This window comes from Triturus cristatus, chromosome 2_1 (assembly GCF_964204655.1).
Source record: "Triturus cristatus chromosome 2_1, aTriCri1.1, whole genome shotgun sequence".
In the NCBI taxonomy this organism is placed as follows: Eukaryota; Metazoa; Chordata; class Amphibia; order Caudata; family Salamandridae; genus Triturus; species Triturus cristatus.
In genome coordinates this window covers 1,046,146,545-1,046,172,535 of record NC_140581.1, presented here as the reverse complement: position 1 = coordinate 1,046,172,535, position 25,991 = coordinate 1,046,146,545, and the positions used below count along the sequence as shown (strand labels likewise).

Genomic DNA, 25,991 nt, shown 5'->3' with positions numbered 1-25,991 from the left:
GATCTTTTTTTCCTTTAGATCCCCCATGATGACTTTCGCTTCTAGTGGACTGAAGTCAGGGAGAGATTCCAGACCTTCCAGGCTAGGAGACAGGGCATGACGAAATTGAAGGTACCAATAGAATTGTGACCGTGGCATAAGGAAGTCCCTCGGAGGACCCTGGAAAGACTTGAGTGTCGTGCCTCTCATAACATCCCCCAGAGTTGAAATACCAATGTTGTTCCATCCCCGGAAGCCCTGCAGGGCCGCCATTTGGGGCAGGCGCCCATTATGCCAGAGGGGGGTCTCCCGAGTCAGAGTACTCCACCAACTTATGCGTCGTAACGCCTGCCTCCAAATCAGGAATACCACCGCGTGGCCGAAGGCATCGCGCCCCGCATCGCTGCCAAGTACAGAATTGTATGCAGCGTGTGGGGCCCCATGAGTCGTCGCTCCAGCGCATATGCCGGGTCTCCCCTGTCACCATACCACCACTCGTTAAGGACCAGTAGGTGTGAGGCCTGGTAGTACGAGCGGATGTCCGAGGACGCGATTTCTCCACAATAGGTGGATCGGAAGTATGTTCACAGAGCCACACGCACCTTGCCCCCCTCCCACAAAAATTGCCCAAGCACAGAATTCACCAGCCGGAACCATCTGGACGGGATCGGGTACGGGTGATTCTGTAGCTGGTAGAGGAGCAGAGGAAGCGCCACCATCTTGAATATTACTGGTCTACCATACAATGTCAGAGGCATACGAGACCAGGGCTTAATGTCTGCACGAACTCGCTCCCACACCGGAGCCAGGTTCCTCTCCCAGGAGATTGCCGGCACGTCCGAAAGAAACACCCTTAAATATTTCAGGTCCCCCCACCGCCAACTGGACCGAGGACGCCCAGGTGCCCACTCTCGTCCGATCCCCTAGAGCCCACAGTGTGGATTTGTGTGGGTTCATATATAGTCCCGACGTCTCCCCAAAGATCTGCATAATACGCAGGAGTCGTGGCCCTGTCCTGTCAACTGCTGTAAGAAAGAAGAGGACATCGTCCGCGTATAGTTCGATCCTGTCGGACAGGCCCGGAGCCCACTGGAAACCCCTGACCTGCGCATCAATGCGCACCCATGCCGCCAACGCCTCCATGGCCAGGGTGAATAGATATGGAGACAGGGGGCATCCCTGCCATGTGCCCCAGGCGCGCTTGCACCCGGGCAAGGTGGCAAAATTATATATGCTGGAGGTGTACACCTCCAGGTAGGCCGGCCGCACCTCTGTACACCTAAAATCGACTTCTGCGATCTTTAGGAGGGCAGAAATGGTGGGTTCTGGGTAGAAAAGGTGACCTACACCACCAGATGTGGTAACCTCAGAGGCGGATTGGCTGCAGGTACTATCTGCCCTTTGGCTACTAGCTCCCACACCCCTAACTCCCCTAAATCTAGGATTTAAGGGACCCCCGATACCAGAACCACACATCTGAACAACTTCAAGGAAGGACCCAGAGGGGACTTGTGTTGCTGACAACAGGACTTTGCGCACAGGACCAACGCAAAAGAAGGATACTTTGTCTCTGAGGAAACAGACTTGAAACTGAGTGAAGGACCCTCATCCTTGGCTAAAACTCGATTCCCTTGCGGAATGCAGAAGCACCCTCAGTCTCCCCTAGACTAGTGGCACTAGTCTCCTGCAAACTGAAGGCAAAAATACTCACCATATCTAAAGAATCACTGGTCTTAGGGAGGTCATCTGAATACAGGTGTTCCAGAGCCATTGTAGGAGTTGTAGTCTCACCAACCCCGAAGTTTCAGACAGCTACGTCATTCCCCGAGACAGAGTGAAGTTCCAGAAGCTTATCACTGAGCTTACCGTTGCAATGGCTTGTAGATCACCAGTCCAGTAAAGGACCCCCCCCCCCACTCACACTTGCCACTGCATCTACAGAGAGCACCGTGCAACCATCATCCGATGTCAGCAGCTGTGTATCTGTTGTGTTTTTTTCATTCTGCTTCTCCAGCACCGTGTAAGCTGTAAAATCTGCACCACCCAGGGTTCCCATTCAGCACCAAGGACAGCCAGGGCAACTCTGCACCTGGACTCCACGGGCTAGGTAAAATTGATCTGACTGTTGTGGCCTGGTCCTGGGGCCTGCATGACCATAACCCTGTAAGTGTTTCACGTCACTTAACCTGTATTTGACTAATTGTCACTGGTGGATTTTGCCATTGACTGCTATGCTTTTTGTCTATTTATTTTTCTGCACTGATTTAATATTGCTTCAAAAATCTGTAACTCCGGTTATATGTATACCATGCCGTTCCTTTTGGTGCCTAGATTAAGATAAAAAATACACTCTGTTTTTATAAATTGGTGTCTGATTTCTCTCGAGTCGTGTCAAATACAACACCAGCACTGATTGCAGCAACAAATGACATCCAAGCCCTACTTGACAGAGGAGAGTCAGCCGCCCTCTTCCTCCTAGATCTCTCCACAGATTTTGACACCATCTCCCATCACACACTCCTTGATCAATTACGCCAGATTGGAATCACAGACAATGCGCTCAGATGGATGGCATCTTTTCTAACAGGACGCACTCAGAGAGAGTCCACTTCCCTCCCTTCACCTCGCAACCCAAGCACACCCTCTGCGGAGTACCCTAAGGCTCATCCCTCAGCCCTACACTTTTCAACATCTACATGACACCACTTGCAGACATCGTCGGATCTCACACCATCAACATCTTCTACTACGGAAATGACACTCCGAGAACCCCTCCTAGACAAAGACCATGTTCCACAACTGCATGAAGAATGTCACAACATGGATGAAAGATATCTGCCTTAAACTTGACACAGACAAAACGGAAGTCCTATTTTTCGGCAGGCACAGCGCACTGTGGTCAGCGTAGCTCGGACATACCACCCCCCATGCTGAAAGACCACGCCCACAATCTTGGCATCATACAGGAGAGCAAACTCTCTATGAAACATCAGGTGAGCACTTGCCTCAGCCTGCTTCCACACGATCCGCATGCTCTGCAAAATCTTCAGATGGGTCCTCATCAGCATAAGAAAAACTGACACAGGCCCTCATCACCAGCCGGCTCGACTACGGCAACGCACTTTATGCCGGCACCACCACCAAACTCATGCAAAGACTCCGATAATCCAGAACGCAGCAGCCAGACTGATTCTCAACATCACCCAGCATGTGAAACACCTCCACTGACTCCCCATCCAGAAGAGATGCCCGTTAAAGTTCCTCCCCCATTCCTACAAAGCCCTCCACAACCAAGGACCAGACTACATTAACCACAGCCTGACCAGAAACCTCTGTTCTGCACACCTCGCTCAGACACTACGTATCCGCTGCAGCCGCTCCGATGGTTTCTCCTTCTTCCACCTCTGCCAAAGCCTGGAACACCCTCCTCCTCCACCTTCCCACTTGACCATCACTGAACCACTTCAGAAAGGGACTCTGGACCTAGCTGATACATGCGCCTGGAAATTCCCCTGGGCGATTAGCCCAGGGGAGTAGCCCAGGGGAGAATCAATAACAACATGATTGATTGGTTACTTATCGTCCATGTTGGTACTCTGAAATGCTTAACACATGTTCTTCTAGTAAAGCCTGATTGCTCTTTGCCACTCTACCAGGACTGAGCTAAGGATTTATTAGTGTGAATCTAAGGACCATCTTTGGGGTATTGTGATAATATTACATGGTAAGGCCACCCTGCCATACCATATAATATTTCACTTTCCGACAGGGAGTATGGGGGCAAACTATTTTTGTCCAAAGCACACTTCTTTTTCTTCAGATAAGTCTCCTGACACATAATGATCTCCCAAAGATCTTACCCCCCCCCCCCCCCCCCCCCCCCAACAAAAATGAGCATTGGCATAGCCAATAGGTCTCGCTTTTGGGACCTTATAAGTATTTAGTTATGCAGCACAATATCCTTGGTGCAATAACATCAACTGTTGCATGGCTAAAAACTTATAAGGTCCCAAAGGCAAGACCTATTGGATATGCCAATTCTTGTTTTTAGAGTCCTGGCATGCAGTTTTAAATGTAGGCTGGTAAGAAAGGTGCCAACCGGAGGGGCATGGTCTAGAGAGAAATAAGATAGGAAGAGTGGTGAGTTATGAGATGGCACATTAGAAACGTGAAGCACAGAATGACCGTTAAACTGAAATTTTACCTAATGCATAATACATATGAAGTTCAAACATACAGTAATTATTTTCAAACATTCCCTACATCGTGTGCACAGAGTATATTTCTGCATTGTGTGTATTATGCAAATAGTATATCCTTCAATCACACCCTGAGATCTCATCTCTTCAACCCAATACTATGTACTAGAAAGTTTAGAAAATGTACTGTTTTGTTTGGTGTAATCCGCTCTCTCATCCAAATTTGGGAACTATCCGCAAGATCAAAAATGTAAAAAATAAACTAAACCCATTGGATGAGGGGGAGCAATGTTTCTGTCCTCCAGTGCACATTTACAATACAGACCCTGCTGTCCGGGCTCTCTGATCGGCAGGCTGCAATAGGAACATTTCTTTTGCAAGCACCATTATAGTACGCACAGCTTAGTCACAACTACATGAGAAACGAAAATAAAAGGGTACATAAGGAGGCAAGAATGATTAATCGCAAGGCCCATGTGGGAGGCTCCAAGAAGGACCCCCCTAAAAGTAAAAAAAAAAAAAAGGGCTAATTTTAATGCAGAGTTTATGAGCCCAGCTTTGGGTTCCCGAACTAGGTCGGAACATATCAGGCCTTGATGGAGTTCAGGCTTACAAACCTGAACTCAGCCAACACAATGGCCCTCGCCTGCACCCATCCTCTGTTGCACACGGCAGGTCAGCATGTAGGGCACAGGGCCTTGGCCATGCACATTGGGGGTTGGTTTCCTATAACGAGTTGAGCGCTTAGTTCAGTCCCTGATGCGCACAGCCAAACGTATCCAGTTCAGTTGCAGAGAGACTGGCTCATGGCCTGGCTACAGGCCAGACCCATCACTCAGTGTGCTGTTCAATACTGAAGGCCATACGCAAATGCCTTGTTCCTTTCAAACGTTGCAAGGTGCACGCATTCTCAAACACATCTTTAAGGAGTTCCCCCTCAGATACTCGGTTATTACTCATGCATTATTATTACAATGAATAATTGGGGTAAATTCCTTGTGCTACTACCAACTGGATTGAGGCCGCCCGGTCAGAAATTAGGAAGCACGTTACACGTTGCATTCAATACATTTCCCTTAGCTGTATTCGTTAATAAGAGATGAGCTATGTCTAACCACAGCTTTAAATTTTTTTAGGTACACGCCTGGGAGAAACCCGGTTTTATGTGCAGAAAAGTACACGTAAACAAAGTGGTCAGCGGTTTTATTAAGTATAGAGACGCGCTTTTTTGAATGTCTACACTGTTACTAAAGATGTATACACTGATGCATTTAAGTATGCAGCACATCTGTCTAGTCGTCTGTAGTATAATCGCAGGAGGACGAGCGTCCTTTCAGATCACGGACTGATGATTCCCGTGATGTATGTTATGTTATCTGAGTTTATTTAGCGCGCAGCTGCCTCAGCAAAGAGGCGTCCCGGCGCTGCCAGCGTCAGAAGGATCAGGGCTAAGAAACAGAACAGGTAAGTGCAAGGAACATACAGAAGGACAAGAAATGACTAAGCAGAGGGAAAAAGAAAAGTTTTGATTGCTTTCCTAAAGTCCAGCATGCGATCCATGCTACGGATCTGGAGAGGCAAGGAATTCCATAGCTTGGCTGCTAGGTACTCTGGGACAATACCTGTTCTGTTTGGGAAGGCAACGTATGTACTTTTGGGAGTGGAAACGCAGCCATACATGCCAACATTTTAAACCTGGCGAGAGGGAGGTTTTAAAGATAAGTTGAGGGAATTAATTTTTTTCAAATGACTAGCATTAAAGTAGAGGGAATTTCAGTGATTTGGAAAAAACCGAAAATGAATCAAATTTTGGGTTTAAAATTCGAGTCTAACCGTAATCTGGTCTGTTGGCATGTATCTGTTGCACATTCTTTAATTGGGCTTTTAAAAGGGCGGTCTGTTAGCCGCGCTTATTATTTCAAGACTGACCTCCGGATGCCTTGCTTGTCGTAGAATACAACAAGACCTGCGGCCGTGAGACGCGCTCTGTGGTGGGGGAGGGGCATTGAAGCGCAAGCGCGCGCTTGAGAGAGCGAGAGGAAAGCCAGATGGCGCCTCTGCTCGTAACTATGCACGTAACCGCACGCTCTATGCCACCCAAAAAGCTGTGGTCGGCTTTTTAAAGCCCACTCACTAAATGTCTCGCCAGTGCAGCGCAGGTGCTGGCTCAGGCGAGACCTAAAAACGAACATCAGTCTCAAGACCAATTTTTTTTTCCATCAGACAAAATCCTGACATTGAATGACTGAAGGATTTGAGTCACCATCGGGCGAGCCTGAGCCGATCAAGGCTTTCCAGCTAGTTAAGCTCGATATGTTAGATAAGACAACACCTGCACATGTTGGGCCATTCTGCAAGAGTGCACTCAATCCTGCAGATTGGAGGCTCTGGCAACTTTGATCTTGATCCCTCCTTTACTGGATCTTGCCCCACGAACTAGGAAAAATATCAGACTGCCCAGGTGCTACCTTTGATGTCGACACACATACTGCCCTTGGAGTCTAATCTAGCACTGACTTTGAAGTCCTAAAAGCTAACAAAAAATATCCTACTGGTGAAAGAAGAGGTTAAAGCCTATTTTGTGATGAGCATTTGACTAAGCACTTTTCCTGGGTCCAGAGATTTGCCTGGATAGAAACACTGTTTGGACGTGCCATTGCTGCTAAAGAATGCAGCCACACAGAAGACTGTTACTCTGATACTGATAACCGCCTTCCTTCTGAGGATTCTGATGCAGACTTACATCTCGATTTACAAAATTCAAGATGACAGAAGGAGATATCCCTTATCCCTTTGGTTCTCTTTGGGAAGTCTGTTTTTTTCACTGCAGATAACTGCATTAATACAAAAAGCAGCTGATGCTCTTAGAAAGCAGAATCTAACATTTTGACGACACACTCCAGCCAGCTTCCACAGTTGTGCAGCCCTTGTTTCCCCTCAGTGAGGTTCTTCTGGAACCTTTTTTTGCTGTGCTGGAGATTACCCTTTTTGGGCTTAACAGTCCACAAGTTATTAGCATAATGCAATGGACGTACCTGCGGTGACCCTAAATTGTTGTCATTGCACTCTTTACCAGAAGGGCTAATGGTCCCAGTGTCCTCCTCAAGGATTCTTGGATATTAGGTAATTTCCAAGAACCTCATTGCCAGGTTGTAAGTAAGTAAGATGCAAACGGCAAGAATGGTTACGTTGGCTCCTTGTTCCTCATCAGCTAACCCTGTTTTGGTTGACCTTTACTGGTTACCTCTTGAATGTCACATGTTTGTGAAGGTCTTCTGGCTGCTTCACAAATGCATCTGTGGAGACGCCCCTGAGTTCTTAAATAAAATAAACTCCGTTTTCATACTCCTCTTTGCTTGCTATGATCTTCCTCTGTGCTATTTCCGCATCAAATTATGTGCAGGAAGTCTACTTTTGGAAATAACCTTTTCCATCCTGGTCCCTGTTCTCTGAAATAATCTCTCATTGGATCTTAGATCGACCACCTCTGATTTTGAATTGAGGAGAAAAAAAAACGGTTTTGTTAGTCTAATTCTGGTTGAACAATGGCTCCACTTTAAGTCTTTTAAGCACTCTATTAGATTTATATAAAATTAACATAACCCAAATGTCTTTCCCATGACACCTGTAAATCAAGAGTCTAAAAAACTGGCCTCTGAAGGCTGTAAAGTCTTCACCACTTTGGCCTTTGCCCTCCGAACAGAGGACCCATTTGCCTGCTATATACATGCGCTGTGGGAACTGTAAAAATCCACCCTCGAGTCATAAGCCTAGCAGACCACATGAAAATATCATTTTGGTCAATAACAGATCTGAAGCCTCCTAACAGATCCTGAAGTACATCCTAAATTTTGTAGACACCTCGGCTTATTCCATCGATACGGTGGTCATGTTTCTCCTCCACACTTAAATGCATTACAGTGTCTTCTCTGAGGCTGGTCAGGTGACACTTATGGACATGGCCTTTGATGGAGAGCAAGTTGTTGGTGACCAGTCAGACTCATCCCTGGAACTCTGCAAAAACAGCAGTGCTACGGCTTGTTTACTGGGCGTAGCTTCCCATTTGATAATTCCACCAACACTGTCGGAAGTTAAAGGGATTGGATATGTGTGACATGCCTGGGGGTGGGAAGAGTGGGAGGAACAGTTTGGGACAGTTTATAATGTTGAGCAGCGAATCTACGGCCTAAAAGTAGAGATCTTGATGGACTGATTTCGAGTCAATCAGTAGCACCTTACTAAGGGGTTAGAGGGCATAGGGTCATGGGCTAACGACACAACGCTCTAAATTACCATAGAAACGTGACTGCATTCCACTGAAGAATACAACTGAGTGTACATAATTTACAATATTGATGTACCTTGTTGAATATCTGTTACAACTCAATACAATTTGTTTAAAAAAAAAAAAAAACACTGTGGGAAGTTAAAAGGCTACTTCTGTGCACAAGCCTTATGGCAACACCAACCATCACAGCCACTCCAAACATCCCAACAGATGTACCACGTGTGGCAAGGGTGGATCTACTGCATGCTGTTACCAAGTGCTGAGCCTGTCCCCACTATCCTCAGCCAGTTTTTGTTTTTTTGTTTTTTTTAAACCGATTTTATTGATTTTCCAAAGTACCAGATGGGCGGAGCCCAGCAAGCAAAGTACATTTGAAATGCCATCTGTAAAATCTCTAGGTACTGAGGATTACCCACCCCTAAGGTCTGCGGAACATCAGACCAAAGAAAACACCCCGTCCCCCCACCCCCCGAGCACGCACCATTCATACTTTAAAAACATATGCACATATCGAAGGAATTCCCGTCTGTCTTTGTAGCACTAACACCTTAAACTGGTAAATCGTTCACCACCAGCCATTCAATAGGGTCCCGGGTGGCTGGCTGCACCATTAAGGACAAACCAATACCCCTGTACTTTGCCCACCGACCCCAGATCTTCCCATGCTTCTGCGGACATCCCCTCACCTGGAACACCACAACCTCCGCTGACATGCACCTATCCAAGGTCTTTTTCCAGTTAGTTATATGGGGCGGGGACGTATCTTTCCAGTGCTGTGCTATGTCCCGCTTAGCCAATGTGAGGCCCAGATACAGAAGGTGTTTTTTATACCGGTCGTCCCCCCCCCCCCCCCCCCCCCTAATGTCTTCTGTGCTGTGTAAAAGCGTCAGTCTAGGGTCTGTCAGGATATCCCATGCCAGAACGCGCCCCATTCAAGACAGCACGCCAGACCAGAAGAGCTGCAATGCCCCGCAGCTCCACACCGTGTGGAGGAATGACCCCTCGTCTGTGCCATAACGGAGACAGATGGGGACTGACTAGCCCCCATCTTCCAGAGGCGAAGACGCGTGTAATAAATCCTATGGAGCTATTTAAATTGGATCAGCCTGTATCTGGTGGAGACGATGGCGTACCTAGGGCTAGCCAGTGCCTCGGACCAATCATAATCGTCCGTCAGGGCGGGTAGGTCCGCCTACCAAGCTGCCCGGGTTCGGTGAATAGTGGTCTTGGAGTGTGTAGTGAGAGTTTGATAGATTTGGCGGATTTTGTGGGCCCCCAGATCACCCATCAACAAATGACCTTCCAGTGGGTGGAACTCTGGTAATGATTCAAGATGCCGTATCGGGGGGGTCAATGCGTGACGGAGCTGCAGATAGCGATGAAACTGAGATTTGTGAAGGTCAAAATCCGCCTGCAGCCTTTGAAAGGATTGAAGAGTGGTCCCCTGCATAATGTCTCCGAGAGTGGATATCCTGATATCATCCCATCTGCGAAACACCTCCAATGTCGAGACAGGCCGGAGGTGCGTTCCCTGCCAGAGAGGAGTGGCGGCAGTCAACGCACCCCACCAACCCATGGACCAAACCACCCGCCTCCAGTTCTGAATAACTGTCTGGCAGGCCGGGGGTTAGTGCCTCCACGGACGAGCAACTATATAAGAGATGGAGCAGCGTGGTACCCTCCACAGCGAGCCGTTCCACGGCATAGGCCGGGTCTGTCTGGGAACCGTACCACCATTCGTTGATCACCAGGAGGTGCAAAGCCCAATAGTACGCACGGACGTCGGACGTCGCTATACCACCACAATACGTGGACTAAATGCATGTTGCGAGTGCCACACGGATCGCACCGCCTTCCCAGAGGAACCTATTCAAGAGTGCATTTATTTGGAGAAACCACGTCAGGGAGGATAGGGTTCGGATAGTTCTGGAGCCTGTAGAGCAAGCGCGGCAGAGACACCATTTTGAAAATTGCGGACCTGCCATATAGCGATAGGGGTAATTGGGACCAGATCGTCGTTTCATCCCAGACGGTGGGGAGCAGCGGACCTATGTTATGTGTCCAACCGCGTTATGTATACCCCAAGGTACTTAAGGCTCGTGTCTACAGTGATCCGTTGCGCGGCCCAAGCCTGACTTCTCTGCTCACCGTGAATGGGGAACAGGATATATTTGGACGGATTGGCGCATTGTCCAGAGGTCTCCCCGAATATTCAAAGAATTTGGAGGACACGAGGCCCAAGGTTCCGACATGAAAAACAGGGCATCTTCGGCATAGAGATTGGGCGATACGAGCCCGGATCTTATGTGGGGTGGCCAGGTTTGAGGAAAACCATGATTCTGCGTGCCGCCAATCTGGGGGCAAAATACGCTGCTCTGAGGCTTCGTGAAGCACCCCAAGTAGATGAGACCCCAGGGTCCCCATATGTGGGCGCAGAAAGTCGCAGGGGAACCCGTTCGGGCCCGGTGCACGGCCCGGGTGTGTATTGGACAGCGATCCTCAGCCAGTTTTGCTGTTTAAAAATCTCATAGTCCCGGCCTTACACAACCATCTTCCAATATGGAAGGGGGAGGTTCTTGCACATTTCCATCACTTGGTTGATACTCATGACGAATAGCTGCATCATCCAACTAACCAAAAGGGCTCTGCCCGGCCTCCATCCTGCTCTCCCTCCACCAGAACATGGTTTTGGACATTTGTCTCAATTTTAGAGGCAGAAGTCCTTGCCTTAATGAAAAAAGGACTATTGAGGCAGTGGCAGTGGAGGAAAGAAATGTGGGATTTTACATGAGTGAATACTCCAAGTTGTCCCTCAGAAGAACCTCAGGTGCAGACTACACCCTGAAGTGATGAAGGTGATCTCATCCAAGTTGGGATGTCTCTGCATGGTACTCTTTGCCAAGGCCCAAAACAGGAAGTGTCCTTAATGTTTTACGTATGCTTCCCTCCAAATTCCCTCTTAGGGAATTCCTTAAGGTTCATGTGGTCTCACATCCTTCTAACATGTTTCTAAGATTGCTCGTCTGACATAGGTCCCGGAGAAAGGTGTGGGAGGATGGATCACAGCTTACCCTGATAACCCTAGACGTAATGGGAAGGATCAGTCAATTGCGTTTAGTGCGGCCTGGAATTCATGACTGCCTATTGCAGAAACATTCTAGATGTTATCTACTTTGCAGAGAAGGTGCAATCGGGAATATGTGGGTGCTGAGTTATTCATTAGAGGAATCCATGTCAAAGGTAGGTAATTTGTTAATTGAAACCATTTTATGTAAACTATGTAATGAAGTTTAGGGTGTCAGGTAGGGCAATGTTAGACCTTTGCCATGGGCACATTTGCAGCAAACACCATGAAAACCTTATGGCTGCAGAATAGAATACTACTGACAAAATTGGCTTTTTGTTATTGCAATTGCAGCATAAAGAGATGTGGGTTGTAACGTCTGACTGTAGCTGCTAGTCAGTCACAAAAAAGTTTGTGAAAGTTATTTTTTTGGTACTCATTCATTGTATGTTATTTTCCAAGTTCAATATCTTAATTTGCCTCTACCTCTAGCTATATTGTTTTTGTTGTTGTTGCAATTCCAAGCATATTCCTTTGACATTCACAGCTTGACTCTTTACCTCTGTGGATAAACACTTTCTCAAGCTCCTGTTTATTACTGCAGACCAGTATAGATTGGAATCAGATTTCCTCAAAGTCTACAGATTCCTATTATGGGTCCCAACTCTGCCAACCACCAATGCCAGCGTCTGTGGACATCAAACTTCATTCTGTCTTAATCGAAGATTTCCATGCCCAGAAGTGTTGTGCTACCCTCTAGGTCTTGGAAGAGCAGAATTTGGCCCCAGTCTCTTTGACCTAGCCACATGACATACAGCAGTGTTTTCCATTTATATCCCCTTATCTCCTCCAAATTCTGTCTCCTTTGGACTTTCCACAGGCTTCCCCCTTCACTCCCTTCCACATCTTGAGAGGGGGACTCCAGGCCAGCCAGGTTAAACTCATCTCAGCCAGTGGACCGCAAGCAACTGACCAGGAATTACCAAACCCTTCCCAGCTCTCTTCATAAACCTAGTGCAGGCATTGGTTTAATGCTCTTCTCATTTCTGAGATCTACTTGGATGTGTTCAATTCAAAAGTGAAGGGTAAGGAATCTGCCCAATCTTCCAACTCCTGTCCTCTTGGGTGCTGCTCCCTCCGTCCCTGTTGCAGCTGTTGCCACCCAGTGCATCTCCAGAGGTCAGTCCCAAGCACCAGTACTCCAGTCTGAACCAGAACTGCTGGTTCTAAATAAAACAGATGAACAATCTGAGATAAAGGATGCCCTGTAAATCTATGTTCCAGGCCTCCGCCTGACTTTAAGGCTCACTTAGATGAGCTGAACAGCAACCTGGTCATTGGCTCAGCGACCAGTAGTGTTGACCACAGGATCTAAACCCTATGAGGCAAAATGACCCTGCCCACGGCCTTACAGGACTGAGTACCCCTGCCAAAGAATGAGGGCATCATTATTTTAGTGGAAGCTGCAACTTCTCCACCAAAGCATGCTATGGTCATTTAGCCACAAGTCCTCCAGCAGGTTCAGGGTATTTGGAGGAAGACTTTCTCTGAACCAGCAATGTTAGTCTTTGGGCAAGCAGTAAGGGGCTTTCAAAGGCACTACAATATTTGTCTCAGCGGGTCACCTAACTCATTCCCTTGTGTTGATGCAGCATTCATGAATAGCAACACAACCTCTGCAATATAACCTACCTGTCTGGTGGTTTCTCAATCAGCTACATTTATACCATTTCCATCATGGTGTCCTAGAGTATGGTCAGTATGATTACACATTCAAGCACAGTACAGGCAAGGAATCTCCGGAACCAACACTACTAATGACCCAGAACCTCGTTGATAATGCTGCCAGAAGTATGAAGTCTGGTCTGTCTTTTATCTTCATGCTCTGGCAATCATTGCTTAAGTCATCCTATCTTAAGCATGGGGCCAAGGAGAAAGTAATTGAATGCCTTTTCAGTGGTGAACTTGTTTGATCCCTCAATGGATGATTTCCCCCAGCAATACAAGATGGATATGGTCACAGCCAGATCACTGAATGAAATCCTTGCAGTACTATACAGACTATCTCCTCCGTTCCTGTTGGAGAAAGCCTTACAGTCAACCAATGCTCGGGAGCCTTTCGCTCCAAGTTCTGAGCTGGTGCCTCCTCTGGAAACCATCAGTTGAAGCGATGGTCTGTCAGAGAGAAGAACTTTCCTGTGGACCCGCCACTCTTCTTGAGATAATCTCAGGAGGGCCTCCTCATACCAGTGAGTGGATAGCAGTATGCTCTACAGCTCCCTTAGCCACTTCCGTCCAGACCACCTCTGTCCCAGTCAGTATCATAAAGACTTGCAGAAGTTAGAGATGCTCCAGCAGCTTAGAACAATTAGGCCAGTCCCAACCAAGAAAGGGGCCTGGGATAGAACTCCCACTATACCCCTGTGAAGAAAAAGGGAAGTGTGTTCTTTCTCTTTTCAGATCTTTGCACTCTAATCCACTTCCTCCCCCATGCAGACGTTGAAGGTGCTGACTTTGACTCAAATGCCGGCAGCTGCCCTATATGACGACTAACTCTATTGAGTCGATCTTCAGGATTCCTATTCCCATGCACCTGCCATTTTACATTGAGAAACTAACAATGGCACTTCAGGAAGCTGGCATTCCGTCACAGGGCTGCCTTGAGGGTCTTCACTGAACTGAGCTTAGTTTCAGCGTCTCTAAGTCCACAGAAGGGTCACTGCTGCCCATACTTGGACGATAGTCTCATTCATGCAGCATCAAGGGATGAAGCAGAGGTCAGCTTAATTCTGATTCGTAGGACCCTGAACAGTTTGCCGTTCAAGTTGACTACCTTAACTTTTCCTTATATCGCATTTTTACTATCGTTTTGTTTAAAAAAAAATAAAAAAAATATATATATATATATATATATATATATATATATATATATATATATATATATATATATATATATATATATTTATTTTTTTTTTTGATTGTATTTAATCAACTGCCATTTTGGGCTACTTCTCACCGTAGGCCCGATTGAATAAGGGTATCCGTGTGATCGAAGTCTGCAGTTTCTACTCTGTTGAGCAACTCTGCTTTTGTACGGGTTCAGGGATTATCCTTGTATTAAAGGTCCGTTTTTCATGCAGTTGCCCCACTACCTTGTAGGTGTAGAGTCAACATCAGCAGCTAAGATTACGCCAATTTTCCAAAATAATGTTGGTTGACTAGAAGCCGATCCCCCAGTTATTACACATGTCCAGCTTCAGCGTGTTCAGTACGTTTGTTCGATAAAATGACACCAGAGATTGAGTGATGTATTTTTTCATTTCTGCTGTAGGTTTATAAGGAAGCTGAACCAACAGAAGATCCTCCAGGTGTCCTGTGGCAGCTGGCACTGCTTGGCGCTTGCAGACGGTATGGCAGTTTTATCTATATTTAACTCGTACATTATATGCCAGCCTCCTTGTACTCTCTCTTTTCAGGATTGCTCGTGACAGTGACAGGTGGAATTACAAAGGTGTTGCCCCGCAGTCTGCTATACGCACTGCTAGTTTTCATTACTTTGCTCATCGGCATCATGTAATTCCCACCTTGGGCTTGACTTACATTGACCTCTTTTCTGGAGCTGTTGATGGCAAACAACTTCAGGAATGTGGCAGTTAATAAGTATGATAAAGCAGAATACTGTAATGTGTGCTAATAACCTGCAAAGGTCTCTGTTGGCAGTCATCACAATACACATCCCTTTGTCATGGGGGTGGGGGGCTTTAAACTGCAAAGAATGGCTTTGAGATTTTGAGGTATTACTATTCCTCGAAATGCCATAATGCTTAAAGCTTGCTATAGCATAACACTGATTGTCTATGATTGTTGGGCATCTTAGTGAATTATTTGCAGCTTACATGTCTGGTTGTTCATACTTGAGTCTATACAAGGCCAACCCCGACTTCCATCCTTCCAACAACAGTGTTAAATTGGGTATTGAGAATGCCAGCTGTTCACTGTGCTTAGAAATGGCACAAGTGTTGTGTGAAACACTCTATAAACCATCATTGGCAAAGCTGTGTGAGCTGTTGCCTTTGTCAATGTTTTTAAGCATGTGGCATAGTAGCGCGGCTGCTGCGACATGCCTCCCACTCCGCCCTCACACCATCAGTAAAAAAAGCAGCATGATGCGGCTGCGGATTCACGTTTCGTTTTTTTAGATTGAACCATGCTTCACACCAGCCATGGTGGAATTAACAACGTGAGCAAACAACATTGTGGTTGGGAGGGGGGTATGCAACAACTGGAGCAAGCAACATCAGTGGCAATTAGCAATGCAGGAGGGGGGTAGCAACAACTCAGGCAAGCAATAATGCGGAGTTGGAGGGGGCCAGCAGCAATTTGGGGATGAGAGGGGACAAGCAACAACTCTGATTTGGGCGGGATGGGGATAGAGGACCTGCAAACACATGCGCTCTTATGGAGTGCAGCTACTAAAACAAAAAAGAATCTCAGATTGCCCGAGCAGTGGAAGGACACTGGGCAAGGAAGCAATAATACTGTGGTCATGCTCCAGGGGAGGGACAAACAAATGAAGAGGAAGTGAAGCCGGCTTCCGCTGACCACTGAGACGCAAGAAAATGAGAGCCATGATAAAGCCTAACAATGGTAAGTATTTGGTGTGCTTTAAGCCCTCTATAAGTTAACAAAATGTCTTATGAACGGCAGCCCATGCATGGTTTCCGATGAGACCTAAAAACTATTATCGTAATTATTAATATTCAGCCAGGAAAATATTGTGAGAAACAAGAGCTGAAACTGTATTGTATTACACTATATTGGCATTTCTACAGCTCTTTTCTACTCCTTGTGAGGCTCAAAATGTTTTTGTGTGGTAGAGTAGGAGGCCATCAGTCTTTTGTGCATGGTTAGTAGTGTCTTTTTATGAGGTGTGTATGTGCAGTATTTTGGTTTTGTTTGATACTTGCAGATTGTGCACCTACTGTGTTGTGCCGGACTTGTATATTTGTTTAAGCATGGTATGTGCAGGGAATGTATATGGGACGGAATAGAGGTACTATTGTGTATAATTTCCACAGTTTTAGAAAGTTTACACTTTCAGCTACTGGGATTATAATATGAAGGTAGGGCTAGGGTCCCACTGGAGTCTGCATTGTGGAGGCTGAGGTGATCTAGTAATCTCAGAGTTTGGGGTCACTAGAGATTATTGAGGTGTAACCCATGGAAACCATAGACAATACCTGGTGGTGGTTCTAAGTTGATATGTGGACTCAAACCAGGACTGTGGAAGGTGACAGGTCCCAAACACTAACTACAGATACTTCAGTAAATTGTCAATAGTGTCCTCCAAGGGGCAGTGAAGGTGTAGTTTAAGAAAATTCAGACACCTTAAAAGGTATATGTCTAATCAGAAGCAGCGGAAACACCGCTGACAAACATCACAGCAAGTGGTGAAGGCATATCCCCTGAATTTTGCTCTCATATCAGCAGAGGGTGTACGGGGTACTTCCCAGAAATAATAAAGGTACAGCCTAACAAAATTCAGTGATGCCTCAATAGAATGTTGTGATGTTCACCTAGAAGTGGTGGTGAGATGTGGGAAACCAGTGGAAGGACTATATTTAGTTTAAAAATACGGCAACACAGGCCCAACTAAAGGAAATTCAGATACCTTAGTAGAGGGCTTATGGTTTCATCAGTGTTTAAAAAAAAAAAAAAAAAAAAAAAAACTGTAGAAGGTATTATTTAGGAATGTATGACAGTATTCCGCAAGCCGGAATCACGCTTCGCCTTCACGGCACCGTCATTAGAACAAACACGTCTTTAGTACGCATTCGTCCAGCATGCAAGTTGTTATAACGACTTGCCTTAGGTGGGCGCTGTATTTTGGAATATGTTAATTGACTGTTCCTACTCCAGTCTGAGCAACATGGGAAAGATGTTGGACTTTAAATCTAACACCATTCCAAAATGTGCCCCCTAAAGCAAGTTGTTCTAACGACTTGCGTGATGAACGAATGCGTACTAAAGACGCGTTCGTTCTATTACCGGCACTGTGAAGGCACAACTGGATTCTGGCTTCCTTCTAATGGACGTTTCCCCACCATTTAGATTAAAGAAATGGAAGTGAAGAGATACAGTGCAAGGAAATGTAGACATATCAGTAATGGGTCTGTGTTGTACTACCCAGAATCAGTAAAGGTATAACCCACAAACACCTATCTAAAGCGTTTTTGTTGTTACTCCAAAGGGGTGAAAGTGCAAGCCAAGTAATTAACTGTAACCTCCTTGGAGAACTGAAAACCCTCTTATTCCAGCAACACTGCCATCCCTAATTCACAGATCGCCTCTTTATTGGCTACGATGAACCTGCAGTCATCACATGCTTAATGAAATCTGTTAATACGCTCGACTTCTCCCAACGTCTGCAGTATCTTGTTTTCATATTACATGTTCTTATTTTCTACCTTCGTTCCCGCTTTCTACTTTATCCATATTATTTGTCGACTGATACCTATTCAACTTTATGAAGAGCCCAGATACTCCTGTGGTGTTTTACACACCATATAAAATGGCTAAATAAATAAAAAAAGGGAGGAGGCAGGAAAACATTAAGGGGAGGTTGAGGGGCAAAAGGGACAGACTCTGTTTAAGGCCATGGGCTGTTTTCTAGACATAACAAGCCCAAACAGGAAAGACACCTCAGAAAGACTCCCGTAACCTCTTTCTCCTTCAAGTCTTTGGAGAAGTTAAAGAAACAGAGGAGAGGACAACAGACAGAAATTTGGTCATGTAACCAGTGTCAGACAGTAGGAGGCTACGAGCGGCCAAATATAAAACACATACATTGCCACCAAAACCTGCAAAAGAGAAAGTAAACATAAATGACACATTAAATACAGAAATGTATCTAACAAGCATTGGCAGAGCCACTAAGTCTGATGATGATTGTGATAGCTGGTGCTGATGGCAGTGATAGTGGTGGTTGTAGAGACAGACAGTAGTGGTAGTTATGGTGAGGATGCTGATAGTAGTAGTGGAGTTAATTTGCTGCCGCCTACCAAAATTGGTAGGGCAGCCGCGGGTGGAGAGGGCGATGGGTTGGGTGGGGGAGAAACAAAATATAAATAAATAAGACTTACCTGCTGCTGTGCTCCGCTCCTGCCTGCGTCGCTGCTCCTCTCGTCGAACGGAAGGGGTTGGGCCCTTGGCACAGCCTCCACACCCAATCCAGACGCTGCTCTCATGAGAGCAGCGCTAGGATTCGTCTGGGCGGCCTCGTTTGCCACTCAGATGTTGCATTGGAGCCTGTGCTTTTTCTTAAACCCTACTTTGTAACACAGCCAGGTTGGGGAAAAATAAGTGCACGTGCTTAGGCTGGCCAAACATACATGCACACTTATAAGTGCACTGTACTCCTCCTCCCTGACATGCCCTACCTGCCCCATACTTATTTCGAGGCTCAGACAGACAGCATAAATAAAATGATAATAACATTGTGTTATTAGCATTTTATTTAGTGTCTGCTGACACGGGCTGCAGGGCGATACTCCTCCGCCATAAAGGAGGAGCCGGCCCTGGCTAGTTGTAGCAGTGTGATGGTGATAGTGTCTGGTGATGGGAGTATTGTTGGCTGTAGGGATAGTGATTATGTCGGTAGTCGAACTGGTGGTATGTGATTATTGTGCTGATGGTCTACTATTGCACTGCCTTTAACGTTTAAACGATTACACTACAGCTGCAGAAAGTAGGCAATTTTATATATACAGAGCAGAGAAAGAGCTAGACGCTTTGAGGGCTGATAAAGAATTGATGTACATGTGCTCTCCTTGTAACATTTGAACAGTAGTGCATCTATCTAAGGCTACAAGTTAGTGCCTTGGCAATTGGCCATATACCTCTCATGCCCAAGACCACTGCAAGATCAAAGGCATTTGCTTGCTAAATAAAAATAAAAAAAGAATTATACGAGAAATGCTTATTGAATGACTTTGCACATTTATCGACCAGAGATCCTTGGCATGGTATTCCCCAGACGTTTTTTCTTCACTCCCCTTCTTTTGCTGAATTATTTTTTGTTTGCTTTAGGACTCTGTGCGTTTTATCTCTGCTAACCATTGCTAAAGTGCCTGTGCTGTCTCCTAAAAACGGGGTTAAATTGAACTACATCTGATTAGCACAAACAGTAATAAGTAAAGCCCACAACTCGCCGTACAGTCTCGATACGACGCCATTTTAGGCGCACCCCTTTGTGCTGCTCTCAACCTTTGGGCAAACATTTTTTCCACTATTTGGAACACAGCGAAGCAAATGACTCAGTTTATGACCTGCAGAGGCAACGTGTGCTCTCTTACCTGCTTACATTTCTGTCACTCTAATCGGAATACTCTAAATTATTCTGCATGTTGTATGGTACTGCGAAAGCGGCCATCTGTCGTCCGGGGGGACTTCTGCACTTCAAGTAAGAAACCATCAATCTGAAACCACCCACATATCTTTAAAGCGTGAACGTTGGCAGAAAGTCAAATTGACACTCTGGCCCTGATTACCAGTAGCACAGTACTGGACAGGTGCAAACTCTGCATGCAAAGTATGTGTTACTGTGCAGTAGCACTGCACCAGTGTACAGGGCAGTTAAGAGTTTTACACTACCGAATGAAGAATAAACACGTGACCCTTTATTTACTTTGTGTGCAACCCCATGGATTTGGGAATCAATGCACACATTTACTAGCTGCTCTGAGCATGTGGTAAATGTGCGCATGCGACTCTGTGCTAGGTGGCCTGGAGGCCACTCTGTGTGGTGGAGTGGAGAGAGAGGGGCTTAGGAAGTATGCAGGGGAGGGTTGCATATAAGGTCAGGCAGCGGGAGCTTTGAGTGCCAAAATAAGGATGAGGCGTGGTCACTGCGTGGCAGCCAAAGGCGCATGCAGTTGTACCTGGCAGAATTACGCACGGTAAAATTGGTTCTGTGTTCCAACCGCTTCTAAAACGGAGTGCAGGAATACCTTCCCACTCATGATCAGGCCAACCAGAGTCCCACATGATAATTCTACTTCCCCCTGACTCATAATCATGGCTTTGAGGGTGTATTGCAGAAACTTTGCAGTGGATCCAAAACAAAACAAGATCATTTTGCGCTGTTTTGCTGATTGCATATTACAGATTTTAGCAAACCGGTTTTGTCCCTCTTTGTATCTGAGAAAAAGGTGGGAACATGTGAATCACTTATGGAATGAATGGTTTGTATTTTTGAGTTATAAAGAGTTTAACAAGCCCTAGTCCATAAACTATCCCTTTAAAAAGAATATAAGGAGCTAAGTGTGCATGATTTTTTCTATTTGTATTAGAAAAACACCAACTGAAGTTACATCAAACATAGTCCAGTCTTTAGCTTTTAAACAAATGAGAAAGGGTCATTTCAACTCTGGGATGCCAGCAGAAATGACGTCTGTTTGTTGCCCATTTAGCCTGCTGCAAATACTGTTCCTTTAATTTCCTATTGAATAAGCTGCAAACATTATGCACATGGGTTTGCCCTTTTTAGGTCTAGCCTGGGCAGCGCATGCGCTGCTATGCATGGCATGCTGTATTAGAGTATGGATTAGAAGCTCCGCTCACTCTCCACCCATATTTTTCATTGGCTTGTGTCATTGTCCCTTGCAAATGCTGGCTTCTGATTCGTTAATAGGCTTGTTGGTCCTTTCTTAGTACCGCCTTGTCTTCATTTGTAACCTCCCATGAGGACTGACTCTTTTACTTTTGTTACACGGTATGTCTTATTCAGTCTGTGAGCATTATTTTCTTTCATGAGTTTCTCCTACTGCAGGCAGGAAATGCTTCCCTGCAACATTGAGCGTGGCATGCACGCTTTAAATTTCCAAGCAAACGGGACAATGGTGGCCGCCGCTTTGGAATGAAATAGGTCTCTCATTTACAAGAGTTTGAGCAATTGGCACTGTAAATAACAATGCCTTTTATCTATGTGTTAATTATCAAAACAGATAAATAAAAGGCATTGTCATTTACAATGCCAATAACTTAAACTCTTGTAAATGCGAGACCTATTGCATTGCAAATGCTTGTCTATTATTTCACCTGTGGAAATCTTCTGTAATACAGCCCCTACTATGAATTAAAAATATAAAAACATATGCATGCCAAAACACAACTTTGTTAGCAGAATGATTGTTTTGGCACCTAGGCTAGTGTGACCACCTGGAAAGAAGGCTAATATTTGTCAGTGACTGTAAAAATTCAAGACGAAGCTCAAAATTCAGGAAAGAGGATCGATCCGAGGAGTTCATGCAGTTCTAAAATAGACCGCGAACAGGCGTGGAAGTCATAGGTCTATGTTCTTTAGTTGTTTTGCTGTTTAACACATAGGAGTATTAAGCAAACATTTAAACTCCAAGCAGATTTTGACAGACTCCAACGATAACATTTAAAAAAAAAAAGAATTTTTACCCACATATCTGAATCATAGTGCTAAAAGCAGCACTCTGTTGCTGAACGTGAACTTTGACAGTTCATAGGCAGTAGAAGTCTAGCTTTCATTTTTATCTAAGGTGTACTTATTATCAGAATTAGCAGACTTAACAAGTTTTTTGCTTCCAAGCGAAGGTGGGTACTAGGGAGTTAGTGTTTTGAGACTGGTTGGTGTGAGAGAGCAATGCCATTGTTAAAGTGTTGGGTGCAAGGTAGTGCAGTTGTGAGCGAATTGAGCTCGAGAAAGTGCATATGTTGGAGAGCAATGTTGTGACAAGAGTGTTGGGTGCCAGAGGCGCCTCTCTTGATGAAAGGGCAGTCGTGGGGCAGTTCTGAAGTATCGGGAATTGAACCATAGATGCAGGAGTGTCCATCGGTGCCCATTAGCCCAATGCGAGAAGATAGGTCTGACATCTGCATGCTCGTAAAACAGTAAAAGTGTTTTTTTCAATAACCTCTTTTCAAGTCCTTTTTCATGTAATTAATTAAATGACCTGCACCTCCACAGTGAAACTTCAGAGCAGAGCACACCAAAGATCAATTCCTCTAAATATTCGTTTATGATTTTCCTAGGTAAATATCATCCAATATGCAGCTGCTCACCTAAAACCTTCAATAGGAATGGTTTTAGGCCTGCACTGTCCCGCTCCTTGCATATTGTAGCAACGCCTGCAGAAACTCTATGGCTAGCGAGCCGCTTTGCATCATGTAGATTGTATTTCACACTCCAAGCTCCTGTTTAACGTTTTGTTAATTGTGGACCACAAGTCACACTATTCTCTGGGAAGGCAGCTTAGAGTCTATGGAGAGGGAATAGAAACCAAACCTGTCACGTGACCTATTCCGTCATTGTTCCTTTGGATCTCCAGTCCGTCGTCCCTGCTCTATTCCATTTTTCCGTGCATAAATAAAGACAGCTGCGCAGCCATGCTGTGTGATAAAGCGTGGTGGGGCCGCACTGTATGTTCAAAAGAAAGCGGCCGCAAACTGTGAATTTGAAAGTGAAAGCGGCGTGCATAAATAAAGAAAGCCGCCTGGCAATGCTTTATGATGAAGCGTAGCAGGGTTGCGCTGTATGTACAAAATAAAGCATCAACAAATGCAAAAGGGACACACACGTTCTGTTGGGGCTGAAATTTAAAGTGTAAGCACCCATGTTGTATGATGAAGTGCTGCAAAATAAAGCGTAACAAACCAAAGCAAATGGAACCAGAAGGGTTGCAGATGCGGGAGAGTATGTCCTGCCTGCAACAGCAGCTAGGAGAAAGTCATCAAGAAAGTAGTGCTCACAAACTGTAAATAAAACATACTGAGTAACAACACACGTAACAGGGGAAGTCCCCATGATAGGTTACAACGAGAGAAAAGGTGGTACTAAGGAGTGAGTACTAAGCCAATTGACCAATGAAAGCCAACATTTACAAAGGACAGTATCATGAGCCAATTAAAAAGATGGGCAGAAAGTGGGTGGAGATTCATGCCCCTCTTGAATACAGCATGACTCGAAGAGACCGCGTAAAACCGTTCTCATACTTTTTGTTAAATCAGCCTCTCCTGAACGGTTAATGTTGATCTTTAGTTGCTTCAGGGTGAAGGGGAAAGAGAAGATCACCTGTACACTAGGCTGGACTAGCCTGTAGTGCAATCCTTTTTTTTTTTTTTCTTTTTCTTTTTCAGTTTGTGGTCCGGTTTTAGGGCCTGTTGTACTTGATTTTACTGTTAATTTCTTGATATTACAACAAACATAGCCTACAGCAAACACAAATGCATGCAGCCTCCTATTCCTTTCAAAATATCTAGATGGCATGTCCTTACAAGTTCAAAACTGGCCTCATTTACAAATGTGGGCTACCTGATTTGCTAATGGAGGAGAGGCAATTATATTTTGCTGCTTTTCGATCGAGCCTGCTAAAGCATCTGCTCTCGCTTGCGAGTAATGGGCTTGGAACCCGCCCATATCTTTCCACTAGTTGTCCTCATTTTCGCTCATCTTTACTGCCCTTTTTCGTTCCGTGACGAAGTACAGATTCATTGGCTTCGATTAGTGCCCCTCTGCGGGCCATCTGCTGCTCGCGCTATGATTCATTGCTCTTTTTGGCTGTGGTCTGATATCATGTCTGATAAGCATTGATGCGACTGCAGAGAGCTGTGTGATCTTGGTAGGGCTGCAGGTGTTTCTTTGTAAGCTGCAGTTGCTCGCACAGGCTTGTCCCTGTGTTTTGTGCTGTCATAAGCACGGTCAGTACAAGTTGATATATTGAGGAGTCCCGGTAGCAGTGCCTAAGTTTCAGAAGGCCTCCTCCTGTGCCCCACATGCTGAGGTCCAACCACCCTTTTCTGCAGGCCACTCATGGACTGATTGGTAGTTTAGATTCTGCAGCAGGTCATGTTTCTGGGATGCTTCAAGGCTGGCGATTCTGAAGGATTATTCGCTCCTTTGCAAGGGCATAGGACGGTGAGGCTGGAGGAATGAGAGATACCATGCTGCTTCCTTCAGGGGAACAGCTGAAGATAGGCCGGCCCATTCACTTCTCCTCTAAGCAGTGGCCAGTGCGTGGCTGTTGAAAATCTGACTGGTCCCAGGCCTGCCACTGCTCACTGCAGTACCTATAACTATGGACAAAGGCGTCAGTAAAAGAGATAATGCTGTACAACTGACCAGAGTCCGAAAGAACCGGACGGTCCGTGAAATATACAGATGAGTGGTTAGATTAACCTGGACTCGCAGCCTTCATTTTCTTCTCTTTTCTACTTAAGAAAGAAGATGTCGTTTACTGACTCAGTTGCCAAATGTGAAACTGAAGGATGTGTTCCTCAGTAATCTCAGCTTCTAAATCTTGAAAGAAAATGTGGGTGATCTTTAACAAATCACTTCACCTGCCTCACGTTACTCATCTGCTGAAAATTAGGAGCTATATGAATCTGCACAGAATGCAAAGGAAACTGTCGGGTAGGGCATGGGAAGTGAAGCGGCCCGCGGTACTGCGTATTATACAATACGTAACTAAAAAATATTAACAAAGCCAATAGCTCTCACAAAGGTGAGACCTATTGGCTTTGCCAATTCTTGTTAAGTGCAAAGTGAAAGGTGTTGCAAGTTGCCTTGGCATTGTTGCTTATGAATGGTTGAAGGTACAGTCAAATTCTGTGTTTAAAGATATCCTAGCCTAGTATGAAGTAAGTAAGTATACATTGTTATGTTTACGATAAATTAACCCCACACAGCATATGTCTTATTTATACATGGTTTATTTTTGCATTCTAAATTAAACTTTAGTAAACCGGAAGGGCATTTCTAAGTTTGATGTTTTTGGTTTGGGGTCTGTGTCAATTAGAAACATTGTTGTATGGCACAGAGCTACAGGTTTAATTTCTAGTCAATTCAACTAGTAGTTGTTGTAACCCTTTAATTGCAGACCCAAAGTCAGTGCTTAAAGTAAAAGTAAATGTGTTCCTTGTAATAATGATAGAACACACCTGAAGTGTAATCATATTCATTGTTGTACTATATTTTCTGTTTAATATAAATCTTATTTTAAAACATGTATATTGGTATGAAAGTTTTATTTGTGTCGTTTATACTGACTATTTTAGAGACAAAGTATTCTAGGCACATTGCCTGTTCTTGTTTGAACCCTGTCTGCAATAGTTGTATTATTTAGCAATTGACCAAGCCATGTTTATTTAACCCTAAAATTACCATTAACTCCCCTTAGTACTACCTACCCATAAATCTTAAAATCACCCTTACCTCACTTTACCTCTACCCACCCTAAAGTGACCTTTATCACAACAAAACCACGTTTTGTTCAAATAACATGAAAACTGTTATTTAAACAAATATATATTTACCTGTTTAAGAAAAGTCCTGCATGGTTAAGGTACAAAAACGTACCTGTTTGCTAAAGGATTCCTGGTAAATGCTGTTTCCGTAGAAATTCTAATAGCTATGTTAAACAGTTAAACTGCTACT

General features: G+C 45.1%; 1 protein-coding gene across 5 annotated transcripts in view; it reads left to right on the top strand.

Moving 5' to 3' along the window:
* Positions 1-25,991, top strand: part of HERC3 (HECT and RLD domain containing E3 ubiquitin protein ligase 3) — a 517,835-nt gene that overhangs the window by 160,418 nt on the left and 331,426 nt on the right. For all 5 annotated transcript variants that reach the window (XM_085635502.1, XM_085635530.1, XM_085635520.1 and 2 more), the window contains one exon: positions 14,862-14,938. In XM_085635502.1, coding sequence (XP_085491628.1) covers positions 14,862-14,938 — 77 coding nt within the window. The remainder of the gene's footprint in view (positions 1-14,861; positions 14,939-25,991) is intronic.